The 23,782-nt window shown below is 40.6% G+C and overlaps 1 protein-coding gene across 1 annotated transcript; it reads right to left on the reverse strand.

Annotated features, from left to right (window-relative positions):
- Positions 1-20: 20 nt before the first annotated feature.
- psmg1 (proteasome (prosome, macropain) assembly chaperone 1) lies at positions 21-6,824 on the reverse strand. Its single transcript, XM_074611779.1, has 7 exons — positions 6,608-6,824; positions 5,108-5,211; positions 3,600-3,745; positions 2,277-2,339; positions 1,824-2,022; positions 298-428; positions 21-194 (listed from the first exon to the last, which is right to left on the reverse strand). Exons 1-7 carry the CDS (start codon positions 6,724-6,726, stop codon positions 117-119), a joined length of 840 nt encoding a protein of 279 aa, XP_074467880.1. The 5' UTR covers positions 6,727-6,824; the 3' UTR covers positions 21-116.
- Positions 6,825-23,782: the final 16,958 nt, after the last annotated feature.

A 23,782-nucleotide genomic window follows, 5' to 3' on the forward strand; every position in this document is an offset into this window, starting at 1 on the left:
ATCATTAAACTGCTGATGGGTTTCTTTACTTAATTTCTTTATTTAAAAAATGACAGTATTTTACCACAGGAAAATAGAATTAAATTGCACTGCACGGTGTGCAACACGGTCCAATTTCAGATATACAGATTACTCTGAATGTTGGTGGTTCTGACAAACTTGCGGAGGACGTCTGTGCTGGGAGACGGGTCCAACTGAGGAGAGACAGACAAAGAAATGTTTTTAAAAAATGGAGGAGAACAGGGGAAACACTTTTTACTCTGACCTTTCAAACATGTAAAAAGAAAAGCAGCTCACCTGTATGGTCTTGCCGAGCTTGGTTATTGCAGGCTTGAAGGTCTCCATGGTGACCGAGTCGGGGCCGGTGACATCGCTGTAACACTGGTAAACAACGGTGGCGATGCGGTGGACCTCGCAGTGGTTCAGCACTGATAGAAACGGCAACCAGAGAAGAAGAAGAATGAAACCATGTGGAAAGTTTGACTTGAGGTCCTCACAGCGTTACAGACTCTCTTCATCCTGACGATGCGTCTCTTTGTTTGGACTTTTAGTGTCTTTAAGTGCACTATAGCACCCAAATGACCAAATCAGGATGAGAAACTATGTGAGTGGAGTTGAGTGCAGAGGAGCACTAATGGCGCTACAATTCATTCAGTTGGCAGAGGCTTCTGTCCAAAGCGGCTCACAGTTTTCCCTCCACGTACACACACACACACACACAGGAGTAATTTAGGATTCAGCGTCTCGCTCAAGGACATTTGAGAAAAGTAAAGACTCAAACTTGGCTACAGCTGGATTTAAAAGTCCACTCAAGGGGTTAATAAGAGTCACACATATCATGCTTTAGTGTTAACTCTCTTTCATTTACATCCAGGTAACATTACTGCCGTGCAATTTGCAGCACTTTGGTTCATTAATTCATAGGAGGCGGTGATCACAGTGAGAAGATCTGTTTAATGTCTTTGCTACAGTCGATGTGCGTTACTGAAAAAGAAGAAGAAGAACTACTGAGTCTGTCAAGAATCTTTACCGGCATCAGAGACTTGAAGGAGGAATCACAGCTCTTAAGGTCTCCACATGGTGTCTGGGACTTTTACTAGTTTAAGTTGGAAAGGAGGCAATTCTGCATAGAAATAATGAGGTCGGGAAATTTTATATCATACTCGTGATGACGTCATTCTCGAGCCCTGAACCCGGGTACCTGCGGTATTGTAGAAAAACGAATTTTGGCATTGACTTGGTACCCAAGTATCGGTTCTCGTGACATCCCTTGTTGTTTGTTTTGTGTTTAAAATGTTTAACATTTAGCAAGTGGTGCCGAACTGCACAATTTATGAACTTATTCATTTATAGAATCAGCAGCACTCCGATTTACCACGCCACAGCTGACACCAAAATGCCTCTTTATAAATTTAAAAGAAAGGTCGACGTGGAGCACAGAGAGTCTCAAGAGAGGGGGACAGATGATTCTTTTTTTTCATGGGTTTAATGTGAATGTCTCCCGTTTCATCTGCGAGAAGAAAGCTGCCCTTCTCCAAATCTCAAGAGGCTAAAAGAAGGAAAGCACAGTTAGCAGCCGTGTCCTCCAAAGTGTTCTTTTTTACCAGCAGAAAACGCTCTTCTGAAACCGCTTGGAAGCGCTTTGGAGACGCAGCTCCAGAGATGCTTTGGTTGCTATGATACGGAATAGCCGTAACTTTATGCAGCTTTGAAGTATCTATAGATTTTTTTTGGGTGTGTTTGCAAATGTGAGAGAGGACAAGATAATGCAAGGTTGAGACACAAGAATTAGAGAAACTCAAAGAGTAATAAACTAGTAGTACCTGCAGCTGGAAGTCCAGTAACTATGTTGGGCTGCTCCAGTGACGTGCAGACGGGCTGACCACTGAAAGCAGCGGTGTGGAGAGAGCGCAGGAAGGGAGCGGAGCTGCTGCACAGATAGTCGGCCGTCTTGTACTCAGCCACGGGACTCTCTGACAGCACCGTCACATTCAGCTGTCGGAGCTGCAGGCAGTCAAAAACCTACCAGAGAGAGACGGAGAAACACACCGTCACACCAACACCACATCACCTTATGTACAGTTCTTTACCAGCAGACTTTGAGCTGATATATTCCAGTACAGTCCTCCTCTTTCTACACTGTTGTGCTTCATGAATGTAAGAAAACATGGATGTAAATCTGCTATTTGTTTGAGACAGCTGCCCTAACATTCCTCTGCATAACAACATCATTTAATCACAGTATCATGCAGCTGATTTTTGCCGTATAAACGCACCTTCTCTGTCCACTGAAAGAGCTGGTCTTCTGCAATGTAGCACGTCGCTTGGCACATCAAAACCTTCAGGGAAAGAAATAAGAGATATTTTATGCAACAGTGAAACATACAAGTGTAACTCAAAGACAGGACGGACTGATTATACTGATGGAAGCAAAAATGCCAGAAAAATATTTACAAAAACACACTCTCCAACCTATAGACGCACTTAAATCATGGTTAAATCTTAAGGTTGTGATAACAGGAATGTATGAATTAACGGGTGACTGCTGCAGTATCTGCTGTCTACAGCTGCTTCATACTGTATGAAAGTCTTCTTCTCCTCCTGCTCATTAATCCCCCGCAGCCGTCTGGAAATGTGTGATAAATCTGACGCTTCACACGCGGGCCCGTTCACCACGTTTATCTTGATTAAAATCACGTGCCAACGACACCAGACTGATAGAAAACAACCACACACACCTCTACGCACATCAGAGGCTGGTCGGGTATAACTGCGTTCTGACAGTTTATGGAAGAGACGCCGGATTACCGCTAACAGCTCATTAATCCTCGCATACTTCCCAACTTCTGTATGCTGAAGTCGGGTTTCATGTTTTATTCTTGGGATGCATTAACACTGCCGATCAGTTACGATATGACGTGAGATACAGTAGAATTGAGGCTGTTGGATTCATGCAGTTATATAAACGACTTCAACAGACTATTTATTGTTTCTATGATCTGCATTCCTTATAGTTCTCCAATTTATTTCCTTTAATATGTCTCCTGTTTGTAAAAAATCTGTCTGGAGCAGCAAAACATGTGATCATTGTGATGAAGGTAACACAGTTTATAGTCTAAGTATATAGTATATAAGTCTAATGCAGTGAGGGCCAAAGAGACAATGTACTACGGAGTATTAGGGCCACATTGAGGGAAAAAACATCTGAGATTTACAGAATAAAGTCATAATATTACGAGAAAAAAAGAAAATAACATGTAAAATTACTACTCTATAATATTATGACTTTATTCTTGAAATCTCAGATTTATATTTTCCTCAATGTGGCCCTAATACTCCGTCGTACCGTCGTACCATTGACCTACAACAATGATAAATAAAAATGAAAATGTAAACTAAAAACAGTTATTCATTTCCATTTTTAAAAATCCACAGGGAGCCTCTGGAGAGGAGCTGAAGAGACGCAGGTCACTGACCCCTGGACGAGGCAATGTGCTCTTAATATGCAAGAAATTAAACAAGATAACAAACACTGAAGTGCTTTCTGTGACGTTAATCACGTAGCTCACACATGCCGTTTGGCTCAGTGTGTCACTCACCGACGGGTTGTCCTTATGTCTGTAGAAAACACACGCCGACTCCTCGCTGGTTATCCCCGTTACGGCCCGGCTCCTCTCGTTCCACACCGCTGCATGTCCCACTGTGTCCCAGTTTTCAGAGGTGAGGACGTACACCGACAGAAACCCTGTGAAGACAAATCCACTCAGGATTCAACAACAGCTCACATGGGACAGGAGTTCTTCTATTTTCATACTTTAACCTACTTATTTGACATGTATTTATATTTTGACATATACATATGCAGGGTTTGGAAGCGTAGGCTATATTAACTGGTACGGAATTAATTAACTTTTTAACGACAGGATCATGGATACACATTGACTTGATTAATTCATTTTAATGTGAACACCCACAAGGTTTTCTGCTGCGTTGTATTGCCTCTAGAACAATGAGGTCAGAGCTGCAACGATTACTTGTCAACAACTATTTTGATAATCGATTAATCAGGTTGAATTTTATTTTTTAAGAAAAAAAAAAGTCTAAATTCTCTGATTCCAGTTTCTTAATTGTGAATATTTTGTGGTTTCTTTCCTCAGGTCATTTCATTGAGAGAGCGTTCCTATTGGCTATGCTCCGGTCATGTGACCAGAACTTGGCGTTCCTTCACCAGATTTCACAATGGCGTCACAAACGTTCTCATTTTCCAGCTAAACCGTGCACTACAAGATGATTCTGAGAACATGTGAGGAGAGAAATAGACATTAACGTAACAGAATATTGATTCATATTTGATCAGCGCTGCCTACTTTGACCGTTTGGTCGGAGTTCAGAGTGATTGACAGCCGGCTCTCATAGACGGCAGATGGACAGCAGACCTCAGATCAGCTCTTACTGCTCGTTTTCCTCCGGTCTGTGAAATCTTGCAGATGCCGTTAGGAGCACCGGAGGACACCGGAGGACACCGGAGGACACCGGACGACACAGAGGAACATGATTGTTTCAGGTTACCTGTTTCATGTTCTACTGTCACGATATAGCGATCGTTTTATAAAAATTACTTTTTGTAATCATATTTGCTCCAATCTCGCCTACTGATGCTTTAAGCAGCAGATTTATCGGTAATGAAAGTAATCGGTAGTTCTGTTATAAAAGGAAAACTGAATGGATTGGAGCCATCATCAGTTTTAATAATCATAAGACCCAACAGTGCATAACAAAAGCTGTAAAGTTGCTTTTATTCATATTAATTGCTTCTGCGGGTGAAGAAAAGTGCGCAAGATTATTATGTTGAACAAATTGAGTTAATTCCCATCCAAATCATTTGCTCAATACCGAGCTTATTATCTTTAAAAGCATGTAAATATGAAAACGTTCCTGGAAACCTGTGTTATTGCAGAGCTAACATCGCTGGATTACTCTATGATTATGATCCACAGTCCTCTCAGGGGTCATTAAAGTTTCATCTGATCGGTAATAATATTTGGTGTGTGCCGTTAGAAGGACTCATTACAGGTAATGTAGCATACAGCTGCTGGCAGCCACTTACTGGCAGCGTTGTGTCCCACGGCGAGGATGAAGTCTGAACACTGCAGCTTGTTTCCAGACTTCAGCGACTCGGAGACTTCGGGGCTCCAGTTCAGATGAACCTCCCTGATGAATAAGTGATGTGGGTTAGAGAGAGGGAGGAACAGTTGTGGAAAACACTGTGCAACTAAATATTTAAAGATGTTTTATTGGACTCCACCGGGGAAGCAGGTCCCTGCAAGTAACCACCATTACATCCTTAAATCTAGTATGTCCACACGGTGTGTGTTGTTGTATGTATGAGCTGCATACGGAGAGGCTTCGCTGTAAGAATGACATAAGAGACGGGAACAACTGGGGCGGATGGATGGGAGGTAAGGGTGGGGGGGAACTGGGATGTTTAACTACAGACATTTTAAAGTGTTTTTACTTGTTGAATTGTGCATTACTGTCTGCTGAAAACCCAATAAAAAGACAAAATAGATAAAAGATAGAAATAAAGAAGGGGTGTTATTGAAAATCTGGCAACCCCTCTTTGAAAGATGTGTCTGCATCGTCAACAACGTATATATATATATATTTATATAATAAATAAATATTTATTTATTATATAAATAAATATATATATTTATTACATAATATATATATATATATTTATATAATAAATAAATATTTATTTATTATATATAGATATATATATATATATATTATGTAATAAATATATATATATATATATTTATAATGTAAATATATATATATATTTATATAATAAATATATATACATACATATATACACTATATATAATAAATATATATATATATATATTTATAATGTAAATATATATATATATATATATATATATATATAGTGTGATTTACTACAATTGCTGCTATTATTTTTTTTATATCATTATCATATAATATTAGTTTGATCTTTCTTGTTTATTTTCTTCATGTCTTTTCTTATTTATTTTTCTACTTTATTTTAATTTTTCCCAAATAAGACTGCCAGTGTATTATTATTATTTATTTAATTTTTTTGTGAATATGAGAATATTGTGTGTGTTTTATTATTTCATGTGTCTAGTGTGTTTCTAATTTCAGTGTCAGTACTGCCTTAAGTCTTATAACTATTAGTGTTATATTGGTTATTTCCTTTATTGTCGGGGGTGGGAGGGAAAATGGATGAAAAATAGAAGACTACTTATTTGCTCTGTAATTTATATGCCTTGCAATGTTCTTCCAATTATAAATAAATAAACAAATAAGACTGTTTTAATCCTCTGTTCTGTCCTCTTTGTACACAGAAAATAAATAATTAAAAATAGTAAAAGCATGACGTTAGTTAGCTACATTATAGTGTGTTATACCAGTGTGTTATGCTCGTGTAATTGATTGTTTATATGCTTATTATTAATGTAAAAAGGGAGGATGTGTTGAAGTGTTTCTGTAATGTCATGTGTCATGTTAGCTTTAGCTACTTAGCTTTCTGACTTCCGGTCTCCGTGCTAACTTTATTTACCTCTTTTTCTCCAGTTCTCTGCGGATTTCTTCATCTTCCTCGTTTTCATCGAGCTCCTCTTCATCTTCCTCCACGGCCCGAGAATACACCGACAACACTTCACCGAAAAACGTCGCCATAATCACCAAGTTTACCAGATTACCAGAGAGAAAGAGAAAGTTGTGCTAACGGTTGTTGCAGATCTGCAGCCGTGACGCACTTCCGCCGCCAGCAACACACCCTTCAAAATAAAAGCCCTCAAAAACCCTGTATCTTTCAGAATAAAAACATAATTTCAGACAAACTAAAATCAAGATACATCAGATAAGGAATTACTTTAAATAAATAAATAAATAATAAATAAATAAGTCGAACTTAAAGAAATAATTGTTACAACACATTAAACTATTTAAATAAAATGTGCAAATATCAAATATTTGTGCATTATATTTGCAAAATTGATTCAAATAATGCAACTGTGAAATCCTAATATCACGAGAATAAAGTCATAACTTTACAAGAAAAAAGTCGTAATATTACAAGAATAAAGTCATAACATTTTACGAGAAAAAGTCATAATATTACGAGAATAAAGCCATAACTTCACGAGAAAAAAGTCGTAATATTTCGAGAAAAAAAGTCGGAATATTACGAGAATAAAGCCATAACTTTACGAGAAAAAAGTCGTAATATTACGAGAATAAAGTCATAACTTTACGGGAAAAAAAGAAAATAACACGTAAAATTACTACTGTATAATATTATGCCTTTATTCTCATAATATTATGACTTTATTCTCGAAATCTCCGAATTTTTTTTTTCCCTCAATGTGGCCCTAATACTCCGTCGTACCGTCGTACCATAGACCTACAACAATGATAAATAAAAATGAAAATGTAAACAAAAGAACAGTTATTCATTTCCACTAATTTTTTTTATAAATCCACAGGGAGTCACTGGAGAGGAGCTGAAGAGCCGCAGGTTGCTGACCCCTGTCCTAGAGGTCACCGTAGGTCATTTTATACAGTGAGGTCAATGAAATGTCTCCTATGGGGACTATAACATCATGAATAAAGTTTTATACAAATTCTAACAAGTAAGATCAGACTAAATATTTCAAATGCAGCTCAGAGCAGCTAAAACAAACAAACACACCGTCCACGCACACGGAGACGTTCTGTACAACACCAGTCACCCCCCACACAATCCCAGTGGGGAGCTCAAAGCCCGGCGGCTGCATGCATGAGTATACTGTGTACTTCTGCCTGAGCTGCTCACTTAAATCAATGAATCATTTAAAAGTCTGTATGTGTCTCCTGTGGATTCACATGCAGTGTGTGGTTATACAGAACAATGCATATAGGGGGCTTGGATATGACTAACAATTAGCGTAGGAACACTTGATGTGTGCTATTTTTGGGGCCTTTGGGCCAATTAAGGGTAAACTTGACAGACCACGTGTGTTCTCCAGCAGCTTCTTAGGGGTGATACATAATTAACAGGAGGAGGAGGAGGAGGAGAACATAACTCTTAAAGGATGCTGGCAGATCGTTGAGTTGTAGAGCTTGCTGGATGGAAAACATAAGCCAAGTCATGTTAGGGAGAATTGGCCTCAAGTTGACTGCGGAGCATCCATCCTCTCCATTGTGTTGTATAATTCATTTCCCTGTAAGCTGTGCCGCCGGGAGATGAGGGACAAACAGAAATGTGATGACATCAGCACGGCCATAAAAATGCTTCATTGTCACCAGAAAAAAAAAGAAGACAAATTGGATGGCAGGGCGAAGCCTGGAGTAGAATAGAGAGTATTACTATATAGAGAGAGAGGCCATAGAGAAGGTTTCCTGTCACAACGAGGAGCAACATGCTAAGAGGACGCTTCAGGCTGCTGTTAATATAACTGATAGTGGTGGTGGAGGAGGAAGAGGAGGAGGAGGAGGAGTGGGAGGGATGTTCAGCAGCTTAACAAACCCTCCAGGCTCAAGACAACAAGCGAGGAATGACAACAACAGGACAAACTGGGAATGTTACAGCATCATCGACTATTAAAACAGGGGACAGGACAGTCAGAGGACAGAAACAGACGGAGTGAAGAGCACCGGATCCGTCCTACTGGACACAACGCCATGCTGCTGGTTGGCAGAGACATGCTCATACATTTTAATGGGAAAGTGGGAACTATTAAACCCTCCTGCACAAATTAAGTAATTCACGGGCACACGTTCAGAATCAGAATCAGGTTTATTGCCAAGTAAGTTTTCACATACAAGGTGTTTTGGTGCATAACAATAGTCAATACTAGGGCTGAACGATTTAGAAAAAATATAGAATTAAGATTATTTTGACTGATATTGCATTTATTACTCTGTTGTGTTTTTTATTTATATGATGTTGTAAATTTGAGCAACATTTTTTCATATTTTTATTGTCAATTTCTCTATTTTATTTATGCTTCTTGACTGTTTGAAGAGCTTGCTTTTATATTTTATCTTCTCCCACTATGCCAACAGATAACTACTAATGCAATGATACACACAGAACATGGAGAATTGATATGAACGCTGCTACTTAAGAGGACGATATCAACTGAAGATTGGCATGAACGGGAGCTCACAATAGAAATATCAGAATAGAAGAAGCAGACGTGCAATAACACCAACGATATGATGCTTATTATTTTTATTTCTATGGTTCTTATTCGTCCAACGAGGGCGAAGAGACACGTCCCTGACATGGTCTCAAGAGGAGGACTCCTAACTATACTCATGACTAGGGATGCACCGATAACACCTTTTTTCAGATCGAGTACAAGTTCTTACATTTGGGTACTCTCCGACACCGAGTACCGATACGAGTACTTCTCTGTGCCAAAAGACCCTCGTTAACAGCCAGCTGGAGGGTGTGAGCGACACACGGCAGGCTGGGGAGTCCCGCATACGAGGCGATGCGCCGCCACCGGCTCTAGGTCGGCTTGGAAAGGCTCGGGGAGAAGGTGGCTCGCGGCCGCAGCTTTACAGCGCTCCCCGTCCGGTCCTCGCCGGACCGTGACGGGGCCCCCTGCTCCCGTTGTGACTGTCGACCGGGGTGGACTGTCCCCAGTGCGCCCCAACCGCTTCGTGCCGCGACCCACGTAAAAGGCGCCAGGGGTCTGCGGCGATGTCTGCAACCCACCCGACCCGTCTTGATACACGGACCAAGGAGTTTAACGCACGCGCGAGTCAGATGTTGCAAGCAAAACCTTGTGGCGCAATGAAAGTGAGGGCCAGCGAGCGCCGGCTCAGGTGGGATCCCGTCGGGACGGGTCGGGCGCACCGTCCCGACCCGTCTCGCTCGCACCGTCGGGGAGTCGGAGCATGAGGACCTGAAAGATGGTGACGAGAGGTTAACGTCACGCTGCTGTAAAGTGGTATCGGTGCCGTTTTACGAGTACGAGTACATGAGGACAGTATCTGACCCGATACCCGATACTGGTATCGGGTATCGGTGCATCCCTACTCGTGACCTCCCCGTGACATTTCCACCGGTGCCCAAATCTTTGTAAACAGAATATCTAACTGCTCCCTCATTGGTTAATCTTCTCAGTTTTAGACCAGTTCTGTTGTGCCGTACAGAGGACAAGGTTTATAGTTTTAGTCCACTAAAGCCTCGAGGCTGCAACATATACCTTCGATATGTAGATGCATGAAAACTGGAGGGGTCATTTAGAGATATGCTACATCAGACCTTTGAATCATTCCACCATTTATTTCTATATTTACAGCTGTCATAAGGGGATGGAGCCTTTCACACACACTCATCTACCCATGATGCACTGGTTCCATCAGACCACCTACTCACACACTCACACTCGTTGGGGTAATTTAAAGTGTTCGCTCCGGCTGTGTCTGTGGACCGTGGGAGGGAAAAGTGAAAGCGCCTGGAGGATTTCCCACGCATGCATGCAGACACACAGAGAGAGAAACATGCAAACCCACCACACACACACCGAGAGGACCGCGGTTGCTTAGGAACCGAGTTGTTCATCATCAACTGGGAGGGGGGTGTGATCGCTTCTGAGCAAAGTGTGGGTTTAATCATGTGAACTTCTGTGTCGACGCTATAGCAGGATGATCATAGTGCCTGGAGGTGGGTGGGAGAGGTGAGCTGCTACTGCTGATGATGATGATGATGATGATGTACCATCCACCGACTGAAGAAGAGATCGATAGAACGACGTCAGTCAGCAAACAAGGATGTTTATACAAGTTTGAGGTCTTATTATATATATATATATATATATATATATATATATATATATATATATATATATATATTTAAACACACTGAATGTTTTTCAGTAGAAAACAGTGTTGAAATTCACCCTTTAATGGTAAAGACAGTATTCAACCTTTTACAGAAACTGTACAGTCTGATTATGTCATCATGATAAATATAATATTTAAAAGGGTTCATAAATGTCTTGTTAACAGCGACACCTGTGGCCGTTAAGTCAACTAAAGTCAGCGTCCTGTTGCTGGCGCTTGTGCTCGCTCTACATAGACATGAAGGAGCATCACTCAACACAGTGAGGAGACACACGTCAGCTAAAAGCACAATATCACTCTATATTTCAGCTGCTTGGCAGTAATGTTAGCTGACCAGACCAAGGTCTCTCCATGAATCAATGCTGATCCTAGTGTTGGCTTTTCCTGCCTCAGCCTCCCGACCGCGGCCGGAGGGAACGGGGGAGACGCCGGAGTTTTGGTCGGAGACGATAACGTTTCTCTCTGCGGAGTCCCGTCACTTCACAAGACACGGGAAACCTCTGTTGGTCTGGAGGAGCTGCAGCAGTTATTTCTGCACAAACGTCCACTGTACATTCACTAGATATTAAATAGGCGTTATCAGTCGCTATAAGCACCATAGATGTGGGTCAGTAGGGGCCTACTACACCCACTAGTAGGTTTAACATCTATTCATGTGGTAGATCACCGAAAGAAGATATAAAAGAACATGACAGCGACCTCTAGCGACCGTAGGAATTATGACAGGAGCAGAAGCAGAAGTCAGGCGCTGTACTGTAGACAGTGTGAAACTCCATAAGGGGTGGAGGCCGGGGATGATGAGGTCTTTATTTATTTATTTGTCTATTTATCTATCTATTTATTTATCTATCTATTTATTTATTTATTTATTTATTTATTTATCTATTTATTTATTTATCTATTTATTTATTTATTTATTTATTTATTTATTTATTTATCTATTTATTTATTTATTTATTTATTTATTTATCTATTTATTTATTTATTTATTTATTTATTTATTTATTTATTTATTTATTTATTTATTTATTTATTTATTTATTTATTTATTTATTTATTTATTTATTTATTTATTTATCTATTTATTTATCTCACCAGCTAGTCGTCCTGGGGTCTGAAATCCAGTACATCATATTTATCATATACAACATCACATTTGTGTTAGCCTGATGTTGCCTTACATATAAAAGACTGATCCCATTCACTTCCACACAGTCACCTATCAATTCGCGATTAATAACAATTAACTATGGACAATCTTTGCGATTAAATAGAATCGCGATTAAATATTTTAATCGATTGACCGCCCTAGTATAAATACAATCTCTCCAGGTGGGTGTCCTGGTCACTTAGCGGCTAATGTAACGTCCGCGGTTCAGTTCATGTCATAACTCTCTCCCCACGTTTCCTTTCCTCTATACTGTCACCATCCAATAAAGACATTCACAAAGCAGGGAGGAGGTTGTGTGTCTCCATCTAGAATGCACAAAATGTAAAATCCTCATAAAGTAAATGAACACACTTTATCACACGCCGGCGCTCGGTGACAGGGTCATCATTAAGAAAAAAGAAAAATCAATTTGTGGAAAGACATTTCCTCTCTTCTGTGTGCCTCATTCAGTCTTTCCTGAAGCCATTTCTGTTGTGCACAAAAGGGAAAGTTGGTCTATGTGTGTGTGTGTGTGTGTGTGCATGCATGAGTGCATGCATGGTAAACTGGATTTTGTGCAGTTCATTAGAAATTCTGCTGACAGAGACTTGCAGTGAAAGCAGTGGTGTGTGTGCGCGTGGAGGGAATATCAAGAGGACGGCTGCTGCCTGGAGATGGCCTGCAGCTTTAAAGATATCAGCTCCTTCACATGAAGACGCTCAATGTCACACACACGCACACACACACACACACACACACACACACTGAGTGGACAGCAGCGTGCACATCAATATGTGTTTAGCATTCAGACCCACAAATCCTTCTCATTACAGTTAATAATCCTGATTAACACAAGCTGCAGTCAGAGCGCGCTGGCACTGGAAGACAATAGAGTGGCTCAATAATAATAGGCAGAAACATAATGAGTCATTAACAGAGAGAAACACGTAGTTTCACTTATAGTTTGGCTTTAAAATGAAACTGACAGAGCGGAGGAAACAAGTACTTTTTACTCCATTACATTTATTTCATAACTTTAGTTACTTGCAGATTAAGATTCATACAGATTAAAAACAACACATTAATTAAAGGGACTGTTTGTAAGAATCAGAAATGTCTTGTTAACAGCTTCACCTGGAAAGTCAGCGTCCTGTTGCTGGCGCTTGTGCTCGCTCTACATAGACATGAACGAGCATCGCTCAACACAGTGAGGAGACACACGTCAGCTAAAAGCACAATATCACTCTATATTTCAGCTGCTTGGCAGTAATGTTAGCTGACCAGACCAAGGTCTCTCCATGAATCAATGCTGATCCTAGTGTTGGCTTTTCCCGCCTCGGCCTCCCGACCGCGGCCGGAGGGAACGGGGGAGACGCCGGAGTTTTGGTCGGAGACGATAACGTTTCTCTCTGCGGAGCCCCGTCACTTCACAAGACACGGGAAACCTCTGTTGGTCTGGAGGAGCTGCAGCAGTTATTTCTGTACGAACGTCCACTGAACATTCACTAGATATTCTCAGAGCTAAACTAACTCTTCTGCAGTGTGGAGTGAGCAGCATGCACGTGAGAGGTGGAGAGAGAGAGAGAGAAGGAGCGCAATGTGTGAGTGAAGGCAGGCAGAGGAGCAGAGGAGTAGAGACTCCGGTCCTGGAAACCAAAGCTACGGTCTCCCCCGCGTCCTCCGACCGCGGCCAACACTGTTTAACAGACGGACTTCATTAGATACAACCAAGAGGTTTTGGTGCTTCACTGTAGTTTGTGTTGGAGTCTGAGTCTGAACAGCAGAGACACACGCGAGCGCGCCTGGGACACCGACCCACAATGATTTATACGTGTAAGAAGTTACAAACAGTCCCTTTAAGGCTAGGACAGGTCGTCGGGCAGCGAGTCTCGCGAGAGAACGTTTTTGCAAGTAATCAGTAATTTGGGGGTTACCTCCTACTACTTAGCTCCACCTTCTCGTGTCACTTCTGGTTGCAAATAACCAAGATGGCGACGGCCAAAATGCCGAACTCGAGGCCTCAAAACGGCAGTCCACAAACCAATTGGTGACGTCACGCTGACTACGTCCACCTCTTACTGTATATACAGTCTTTGGTTATCACCTAACTCTCTGCAGCTCTAGAGAGTGTTTCAACATCTTTCAGCTCAACGTCCCTGTTGTGGTTCCTCCTCTCTCTCTCTCTCTCTCTCATCAGCCTCGTTTCCAGCCTCAGCAGGCAGTGAAGAAGTGATGGGCAGGTAGCACGCAGTGTGCCGAGGTGTGAAATTGGACCGGGTTTAGACATCTCTCTCAAGATCTTTTTTCATTCTTCACATAACTTGTCACTTTTTGCACCACGAGTGCCTTCAGAGAGAGAGACTGAATGTGTGCACGGTTATCTCAGTTTGTACGATTCCTCATTGACGACAGCGATACACGGCTGGACAATCTGTTTGAAGACTTCTTTTCTTCTACTCCAGGATTCCCTGCACAGCTGCAACAGAAAACCCTCTTCTTTACATCGACCTTCAGAACCCCCCGAGGGATATTCTTATCTAAGTTATTCCACTTATTTGAAGGTTAAGTGTTTCCTCTCTGGTGGGAGTTGGGTCGGGTGGTCTAATGCCGGGTCAGTTTGACCTGGAAAACTGAGCAGACCTGTATGAATATTAAAAATAAGTGCTATAATCACTCTCCATTTAACACATGTGCCAGGCTTTAAACTGTGCATGAATAGTTTAGTATAAATCTTTCAGTATGCACTCATCTTCAGTGAGTTCATCATCCAGGGACTCTCTCTCTCTCTCCCTCTCTCCCTCTCTCTCCCTCTCTCTCCCTCCGAGGCCATTCATTTTTCATGGAGCCTCGCCGGCGGTGGAGCATGTCCACGAGTAGGACGGGGAAATTACCGGGAGAATCTTAAACGCTTTGTGGTACCACTACAAAAAAGACTTTTATCTGATTAAATGTTCCTCTTTTATCTGTTATTAATACACAGTGTTTTATACATCATGCTGCGTTGTACTTTAACTGAGGCTCTGTGCTGCACAATATATTGACTTTGGAGAGACTTTTGGGAAAACTTCTAAGATTTAAGGCTAAATTTAAGTCCCTTATAATCCTCACATTTCCTCACAGCTCACTGCTGATGGGTTGAGACTCTGCTGCAAAAAGTTTTAAAACACCCAGAATTAATCTGTGTATTGCTGTAAGGTTTATCCTTTCTGAGATGAATTTTCAGAACTTGTGCATATTTTATGCAGCTGTAAGCCTCCACTAGACATGATTTAAACAACAGATGAGCCGCTGTGGTGTAATATAAATATACAGTATAATATAAAGATAAATTCAAGACATTAAATAAACTCACCATGTAGAAAAACATCTAGAATAGGAAAAACACAATTTGTTTAATACATAAATCAATCTCACATTTATCAAACACAACCCAGACGTCAGATATAACACACAGTGTTTTGGCCCTGAACAAGAAGCGCTGCTCAGAGCCGACTACTTCCTGTTGATTGTTCAATGTCTCATGGTGGTGGAATGCAAATAATTACCTTTACTCAAGAACTATACTTAAAGGTCCCCATATCGTAAAAAATAATTGTATATTATAAAGCAGATTTAAGTGCTTTATAAATACTGTTAAACTATCAAAACGCTCAATATATACGGAGAAATACACACAGCCCGTATTCAGAAATTGTGCGTTTGAAACAAGCCGTTAGGATTTCTGTCCATTTGTGATGTCACAAATATACAATATTTAGACCATTACACGGTTTTAAACGTAAACATTCTAAATGTGTCCAAGTTTATTTCCTGTTGCAGTGTATGAAAATAACATCAGCTGACAGGAAGTAACTGTTACCTAGCAACACAATTCCGTTGCAATTCTGTTGAAATGCACTAAAACGAAGCATTTCAGACAGAGGGTAAATACAGGTATATTCAAGCAGACAATATGAGGAAAATAAAGTTGATTTTGAACATTAAAGCATGTAAACATGTTCTAGTAGAAACACAAAATACAAGTATGAACCTGAAAATGAGCACGATATGGGACCTTTAAGTACAATTCTGAGGTACTTTTACTTTACTTGAGTATGTAAAAAGCCTCCGTACACCACCTGCTCAGCCGTAAACAGCAGACAGACCCAGTCAGAGACCAGCTGGTGAACACAGTGGAGCATTTAGCAGCTAAAGAGATATTTCCCTCAGGAGTTGGTGGTGGAGACCAAAAACGGAGGCAGTAGAGCAGGTCATCCACCAATCGGAAAGTCGGAGGTTTGATCCCCGGCTCCTCCGTCCACATGTCGAAGTGTCCTTGAGCAAGATACTTAACCCCAGATTGCTCCCGAAGGCTGAGCCATCGGTGTGTGAATGAGTATTTAGATTAGACCCTGATGGGCAGGTTGCATGTCAGCCTCTGCCATCAGTGTATGAGTGTGTGTGTGAATGGGTGAATGCTGACATGAAGTGTAAAACGCTTTGAGTGGTCGTTAGATGAGAAAAGCGCTGTATAAATGCAAGTCCATTTACCATTTATGACTCCTAATGAAACATCATGTTGCTCCGTAACTGCTTGATGTGAAATTGGCATCTTTTTGTTAACAAGTTCGCCATTGTGTCCACAACTTTTGCAGATTTCGTTGCAGGTTTAACCAAGTGTTCCCGAACCTTAACCATGCTGTAGTTGCCATGCTGTAGAAAGTGAGGCTTAAAAAGGCCTGACTTGACGTTATCCAGGTTTTTTTTTGCAGAATCGTTCCATATCGACGTTCTTGTCTGGCGACAGAGTCGATCATTTGATGGTGGTCAGTGTCTTCGTCTCTGTGCTGTGGCAGCAGACTGAGAGCAGCTGACTCCAACAGAATCAACAAACATCAACATCAGGAAGGCTGGCTCCGTCCTGGAGGGGCGAGAGGTGAAGCTTCAGTCTGGGGGACAATACCTCGTACTTCCTCATACCTTTCTGGATGAACCACTGGGTGCAACACCTTCCTCCCAGTGGCCCCCAGACTAACTACTGATAGTTCAGTATATTTTGTTTGTTAGTTTGTTTCCTGATGTGTTCACAAAGTTGTTTTACTTCCGGCCAAATATTATTCTAATATTTCACGGCTGTGAGGATCCTATTCATCGCTATGCATCGGGGGGGAAATGGTGTCATTAATCAACACCACACTTAAAGATCAGTGTTTTTTTTAGTATGCATACTTTACCACTTTTCCGGTGTGAACACACTACATACTCAAACCTGCTTAGCGTTAGTATGTAGTGTGGAACTGGGATGCAGATCATCTAATGTATATGACGCCAAGAAACTTTGGTACAGCAGACACGATCCGTCATAAAAACACAAAGTGGAGAATGAGTTTTTGGTATGGGACAATGCAGAGACATGTTTTTATACGATGCTTTAAGGTAGGTCAAGGTGTGTCCTCATTGTAGAGAGACGTCTCCTCGCTGCACACACTTCTATATTTGGAGTTCATGTCACACAGCCTGCAGCAATCTTCCAGTCAGGGAGGAGCTGAGCTCGATCTGCTGGAGGACTAAATTAGTGTCTTTATTTGTAAAAGATGTAATCTCTTCACCGAGAGTAAAAGTGAGAGTGTAACATGTATTATTCACGAGTCGTTTTAATGTGAAATCAAGTGCTTAACAGTTATATTTAGAACATTTCCTTAATTCCAGACTGGATTTCATGACTACACTAAGTCTATGAAGATTAACAGTTATCAGGGAAGTAGGTTTTATTTTCAACATTTGGTGGGAGGACACATTTTAAAGGGGGGGGGGGTCCTCCCCCAAGAAATTGGTTGTATCTAGAGGGTAACCCCCAAATTGCAAGTTACTTGCAATAATTTGCAAAAAACTCTCGCGAGACTCGATGCCTGACGACCTATCTTAACTAGGGATGCACCGATACCGATACAATATCGGGTATCAGGTCCGATACTGTGCTCATGTACTCGTACTCGCAGAACGGCACCGATACCACTTTACGGCAGTGTGACGTTAACCTCTCGCCACCATCTTTCAGGTCCTATCGCACGCGCTCACGCTCCACCTCCCCGACGGTGCGGGTGAGACAGGCCGGTGGTGTGCCCGACCCCGCGGGGCCGGGATCCCACCTCACCCGGCGCGCACCGACCCTCACTTTCATTGCTCCACGGGGTTTCGCTTGCACCCTCTGACTCGCGCGTGCGTTAGACTCCTTGCTCCATGTTTCAAGAAGGGTCAGGTGGGTTGTAGACATCACCGCAGACCCCTGGCGCCTTTCACGTGGGCCGAGCCCCGCCCTGTGGGGCACGATGCGGTTGGGGCGCACTAAGGACACCTTCGCCCCGAGCCTTTCCAAGCCGACCTAGAGCCGGTCGCGGCGCACCGCCTCGTATGCAGGACTCCCCAGCCTGCCGTGTGTCGCTCACACCCTCCAGCTGGCTGTTAACGAGGGTCTTTTGGCACAGAGAAGTACTCGTATCGGTACTCGGTATCGGCGAGTACCCAAACGTAAGTACTTGTACTCGGTCTGGTATCGGTACTCGGTATCGGCGAGTACCCAAATGTAAGTACTTGTACTCGATCTGTAAAAAGTGGTATCGGTGCATCCCTAATCCTAACCTTAGCCATTAAAGGTCAATGCCTCACTTAACTATTCAATTTCAATACCTAATCTTAACCGTCTGGCGAGAGTTTCACAATCTGCATATTAGCATTAAACACTTTGATGATTTTTTTATGCATCAATTTGTGCCTTTTCTACATCAATTTATGGTAGAAATGTCGTGGTACTTCCTGCTTTAACCGTGCACAGTTGCTTCATCTTCTTTACGTTTTATGGCAGATTGCAACCGTTGCTTTTGAGGTTGCATACTGGCACCACCTACTTTACCGTAGGAACTGTCAGAAGAACTGGCAGTAAATTAACATATCAAATTTTTGTTAAAGCAAATTTTCAGCTGTACATTTGTGATAAATATACATTAGTATGCACATATTCCATATATCTGAAAGGTAGAGATGTCTAAAAATATACAACTTTTCTGGGATAAAAGCTAATAATTGGCACATAATCTATAATTAGTTTGGCTCACATGAATGCATGACAGATGGGACATTATTTACACCTCATAATGAGGATTAAACCTTCAAATCATGCAGCATTTGACTGACCACACCCTCAGGAATGCATGTGGTTTATACCATCCAGTATCTAAAATAATTCATGCATTATTTGATTCAAGCATGAAGTGAATATATTATATTGATTAGAGGGGGATTATAAGCACTCTGGTGTTGCATAGACTACATTTGAAGATAAAACCCACTCCTGCCTGTCTGCTGACTATACTGGACCTTTAATGCAGCTGCAGCTCTTCATTCAGATGCTGAGAGGAGCAGAGGATGCCTGGAGGAGGGGACTCCTTTTCTAGAGGAAAACCAGCTCTTTTCTGATCTGAACCCCCTCACATGGACGCACACTGAGGGATTTTCCTCCGTTATAGGCTGCTTATAGTATTCAGCTGGAGAGGGAGTGCTTTCCTGTGCAGGATTGCGACAATCAGAGAAGCATCCTGAGTGGTCTGAGCTCAGCAGCAGCAGCAGCAGCATCTCATTGTATGAAATGCGTCACCGTGATCCGGTTCTCCATTGACTGTGCGCCGAACTGACCGTTTCATCAGGTAAGAATCACCTTTCATTTTAATGCATTTAATGCATTTAATGCAAGGTTATATCCTGTGACATTATAGTGTCCTAAAACGCTGCTTCGTGAGCATGGAGGTGCAGGAGGAGGAGAGGAGAGGATGAGAGGATGATGGATTCTGTTTGGCTAAATCTTTGTAGGCCTGCACACATTACAATAGATGATTCATTGTGCAGCCTTCTACCCTGTTTTATAATCATAGCTGTTTTATTTCTCCATATTGATTTGTTTATTTGTTTTTGCACAATTTAAGACTAAACAACATAACAAAAAATAAATAAATGAATAATATACATATAGTGCAGGAAGAGATAAAAAAAAACACTGGGCTTATCTGCACCTAGAGACAAGATTAATATAAAGAAATAATATGACTACATAATAGTGAACAAGATATATATAATAACAATAACAATACAGTAAATATATCGAATAATAATAATAATAATAATTATTATTATTATTATTATTAATAATAATAATAATTATTATTATTATTAATAATAATAATAATAACTATTATTATTATTATTATTATTAATAATAATAATAAAAATAAAAATAATTATTTGTTCATTTGTTTATTTATTTATTTTGCACAATTTAAGACTATACAACATGACAAAAATAAATAAATGAATAATATACAGTGCAGGAAGAGGCAAAAAAACAACACTGGGCTTATCTGAAGCCTCCACCTAGAGACAAGATTAATATAAAGAAATAATATGACTACATAGTAGTGATAACAAACAATTAGGACAAGATATATATAATAACAACAATAACAATACAGTAAATATATCAAAAAAAGATAAGTGTGTGTGTGTGTGTGTGTGTGTGTGTGTGTGTGTGTGTGTGTGTGTGTGTGTGTGTGTGGTTCGTGTTTGTGAGGAGGATATTGATTTAAATATCTATAATGACTTCTTGGTAATCGTAACCATCAACATCGTGAGTGGGAAAAAATAAAAAACATAAAAACAGATACATGGACAACATGGAGGAAAAGCAATTACAAGACAGCAATTAAAATGACCCTTAAAGCGACTTTTGAAACATTTGACAGATGAACAGTTTATTGATAGATGTGAAAAGCTACTCAATAATTTGGTTCCCCTAAATCTTATCGAAAATTGATTATGAGCATTTAAGCACTATTAAAAGGTTGGTTTATAACGTTGTGATTTGGTGCCAAATGGTGCGTAATGTTGTATTATAACGTTGTGATTTGGTGCCAAATGGTGCGTAATGTTGGATTATAACGTTGTGATTTGGTGCCAAATGGTGCGTAATGTTGTATTATAATATTGTGATTTGGTGCCAAATTGTGCGTAATGTTGGTTTATAACATTGTGATTTGGTGCCAAATGGTGCGTAATGTTGGATTATAACGTTGTGATTTGGTGCCAAATGGTGCGTAATGTTGGATTATAACGTTGTGATTTGGTGCCAAATGGTGCGTAATGTTGGAATATATCGTTGTGATTTGGTGCCAAATGGTGCGTAATGTTGGATTATAACATTGTGATTTGGTGCCAAATGGTGCGTAATGTTGGATTATAATGTTGTGATTTGGTGCCAAATGGTGCGTAATGTTGGATTATAATGTTGTGATTTGGTGCCAAATGGTGCGTAATGTTGGATTATAATGTTGTGATTTGGTGCTAAATGGTGCGTAATGTTGGATTATAATGTTGTGATTTGGTGCCAAATGGTGCGTAATGTTGGTTTATAACGTTGTGATCTGGTGCCAAATGGTGCGTAATGTTGGATTATAACGTTGTGATTTGGTGCCAAATGGTGCGTAATGTTGGTTTATAACGTTGTGATTTGGTGCCAAATGGTGCGTAATGTTGGTTTATAATGTGATTTGGTGCCAAATGGTGCGTAATGTTGGTTTATAACGTTGTGATTTGGTGCCAAATGGTGCGTAATGTCATAGCTTTTTTTCCATATTGATGTGTATAAACTCTATTAAATGTTGGATTATAACGTTGTGATTTGGTGCCAAATGGTGCGTAATGTTGGATTATAACGTTGTGATTTGGTGCCAAATGGTGCGTAATGGTGGATTATAACGTTGTGATTTGGTGCCAAATGGTGCGTAATGTTGGATTATAAGGTTGTGCTTTGGTGCCAAATGGTGCGTAATGTCATATCTTTTTTTCCATATTCATGAGTATAAACTCTATTAAATGTTGGATTATAACATTGTGATTTGATGCCAAATGGTGCGTAGTGTTGGATTATAACGTTGGGATTTTGGTGCCAAATGGTGTGTAATGGTGGATTATTACATTGTGATTTGGTGCCAAACGGTGCGTAATGTTGGATTATAACCTTGTGATTTGGTGCCAAATGGTGCATAATGTTGGATTATAACATTTTGATTTGGTGCCAAATGGTGCGTAATGTTGGATTATAACGTTGTGATTTGGTGCCAAATGGTGCGTAATGTTGGTTTATAACATTGTGATTTGGTGTCAAATGGTGCGTAATGTTGGTTTATAACGTTGTGATTTGGTGCCAAATGGTGCGTTAAATTGGATTATAACGTTGTGATTTGGTGCTAAATGGTGTGTAATGTTGGTTTATAACGTTGTGATTTGGTGCCAAATGGTGCGTAATGTTGGTTTATAACGTTGTGATTTGGTGCCAAATGGTGCGTAATGTTGGTTTATAACGTTGTGATTTGGTGCCAAATGGTGCGTAATATCATAGCTTTTTTTCCATATTGATGTGTATAAACTCTATTAAATGTTGGATTATAACGTTGTGATTTGGTGCCAAATGGTGCGTAATGTTGGATTATAACGTTGTGATTTGGTGCCAAATGGTGCGTAATGGTGGATTATAACGTTGTGATTTGGTGCCAAATGGTGCGTAATGTTGGATTATAAGGTTGTGCTTTGGTGCCAAATGGTGCGTAATGTCATATCTTTTTTTCCATATTCATGAGTATAAACTCTATTAAATGTTGGATTATAACATTGTGATTTGATGCCAAATGGTGCGTAGTGTTGGATTATAACGTTGGGATTTTGGTGCCAAATGGTGCGTAATGGTGGATTATTACATTGTGATTTGGTGCCAAACGGTGCGTAATGTTGGATTATAACCTTGTGATTTGGTGCCAAATGGTGCATAATGTTGGATTATAACATTTTGATTTGGTGCCAAATGGTGCGTAATGTTGGATTATAACGTTGTGATTTGGTGCCAAATGGTGCGTAATGTTGGTTTATAACATTGTGATTTGGTGTCAAATGGTGCGTAATGTTGGTTTATAACGTTGTGATTTGGTGCCAAATGGTGCGTTAAATTGGATTATAACGTTGTGATTTGGTGCCAAACGGTGTGTAATGTTGGATTATAACGTTGTGATTTGGTGCCAAATGGTGCATAATGTTGGATTATAACGTTGTGATTTGGTGCCAAATGGTGCGTAATGTCATAGCTGTTTTTTCCATATTGATTATGAGTATTTAAGCTCTATTAAATGTTGGTTTATAACGTTGTGATTTGGTGCCAAATGGTGCGTAATGTTGGTTTATAACGCTGTGATTTGGTGCCAAATGGTGCGTAATGTCATAGCTGTTTTTTCCATATTGATTATGAGTATTTAAACTCTATTAAATGTTGGTTTATAACGTTGTGATTTGGTTCCAAATGGTGCGTAATGTTGGATTATAACGTTGTGATTTGGTTCCAAATGGTGTGTAATTTGGGATTATAACGTTGTGATTTGGTGCCAAATGGTGCGTAATGTTGGATTATAACGTTGTGATTTGGTGCCAAATGGTGCGTAATGTTGGTTTATAACATTGTGATTCGGTGCCAAATGGTGCGTAATGTTGGAGCGGTTAATGGGGGTTGGTGGGCGGGTTTCTGATGGTTCTGGATGATTGGGTCTCATGGTGTCTTCTCTCTCTTCCGGTGCAGGTAACCACATGCGCGGGCCGGTGTCACCGCGCTGAGCCCCGGAGAGCACGAAGGGTACTGTGGAGGAGGGGGGGTTCAGAGAGAGAGAGAGACAAGTA

This window comes from Sebastes fasciatus, chromosome 16, assembly GCF_043250625.1.
Source record: "Sebastes fasciatus isolate fSebFas1 chromosome 16, fSebFas1.pri, whole genome shotgun sequence".
In the NCBI taxonomy this organism is placed as follows: Eukaryota; Metazoa; Chordata; class Actinopteri; order Perciformes; family Sebastidae; genus Sebastes; species Sebastes fasciatus.

Bases quoted from the DNA above. Each gene is read 5' to 3' on its own strand.
- psmg1 (XM_074611779.1), bottom strand. From the start codon at position 6,726: ATGGCGACGTTTTTCGGTGAAGTGTTGTCGGTGTATTCTCGGGCCGTG. The intron at 2,340-3,599 runs GTGAGTGACACA...CTTTCCCTGAAG, and splicing joins GACATAAGGACAACCCGTCG to GTTTTGATGTGCCAAGCGAC. The intron at 195-297 runs GTGAGCTGCTTT...GTCTCTCCTCAG, and splicing joins AGCTCGGCAAGACCATACAG to TTGGACCCGTCTCCCAGCAC.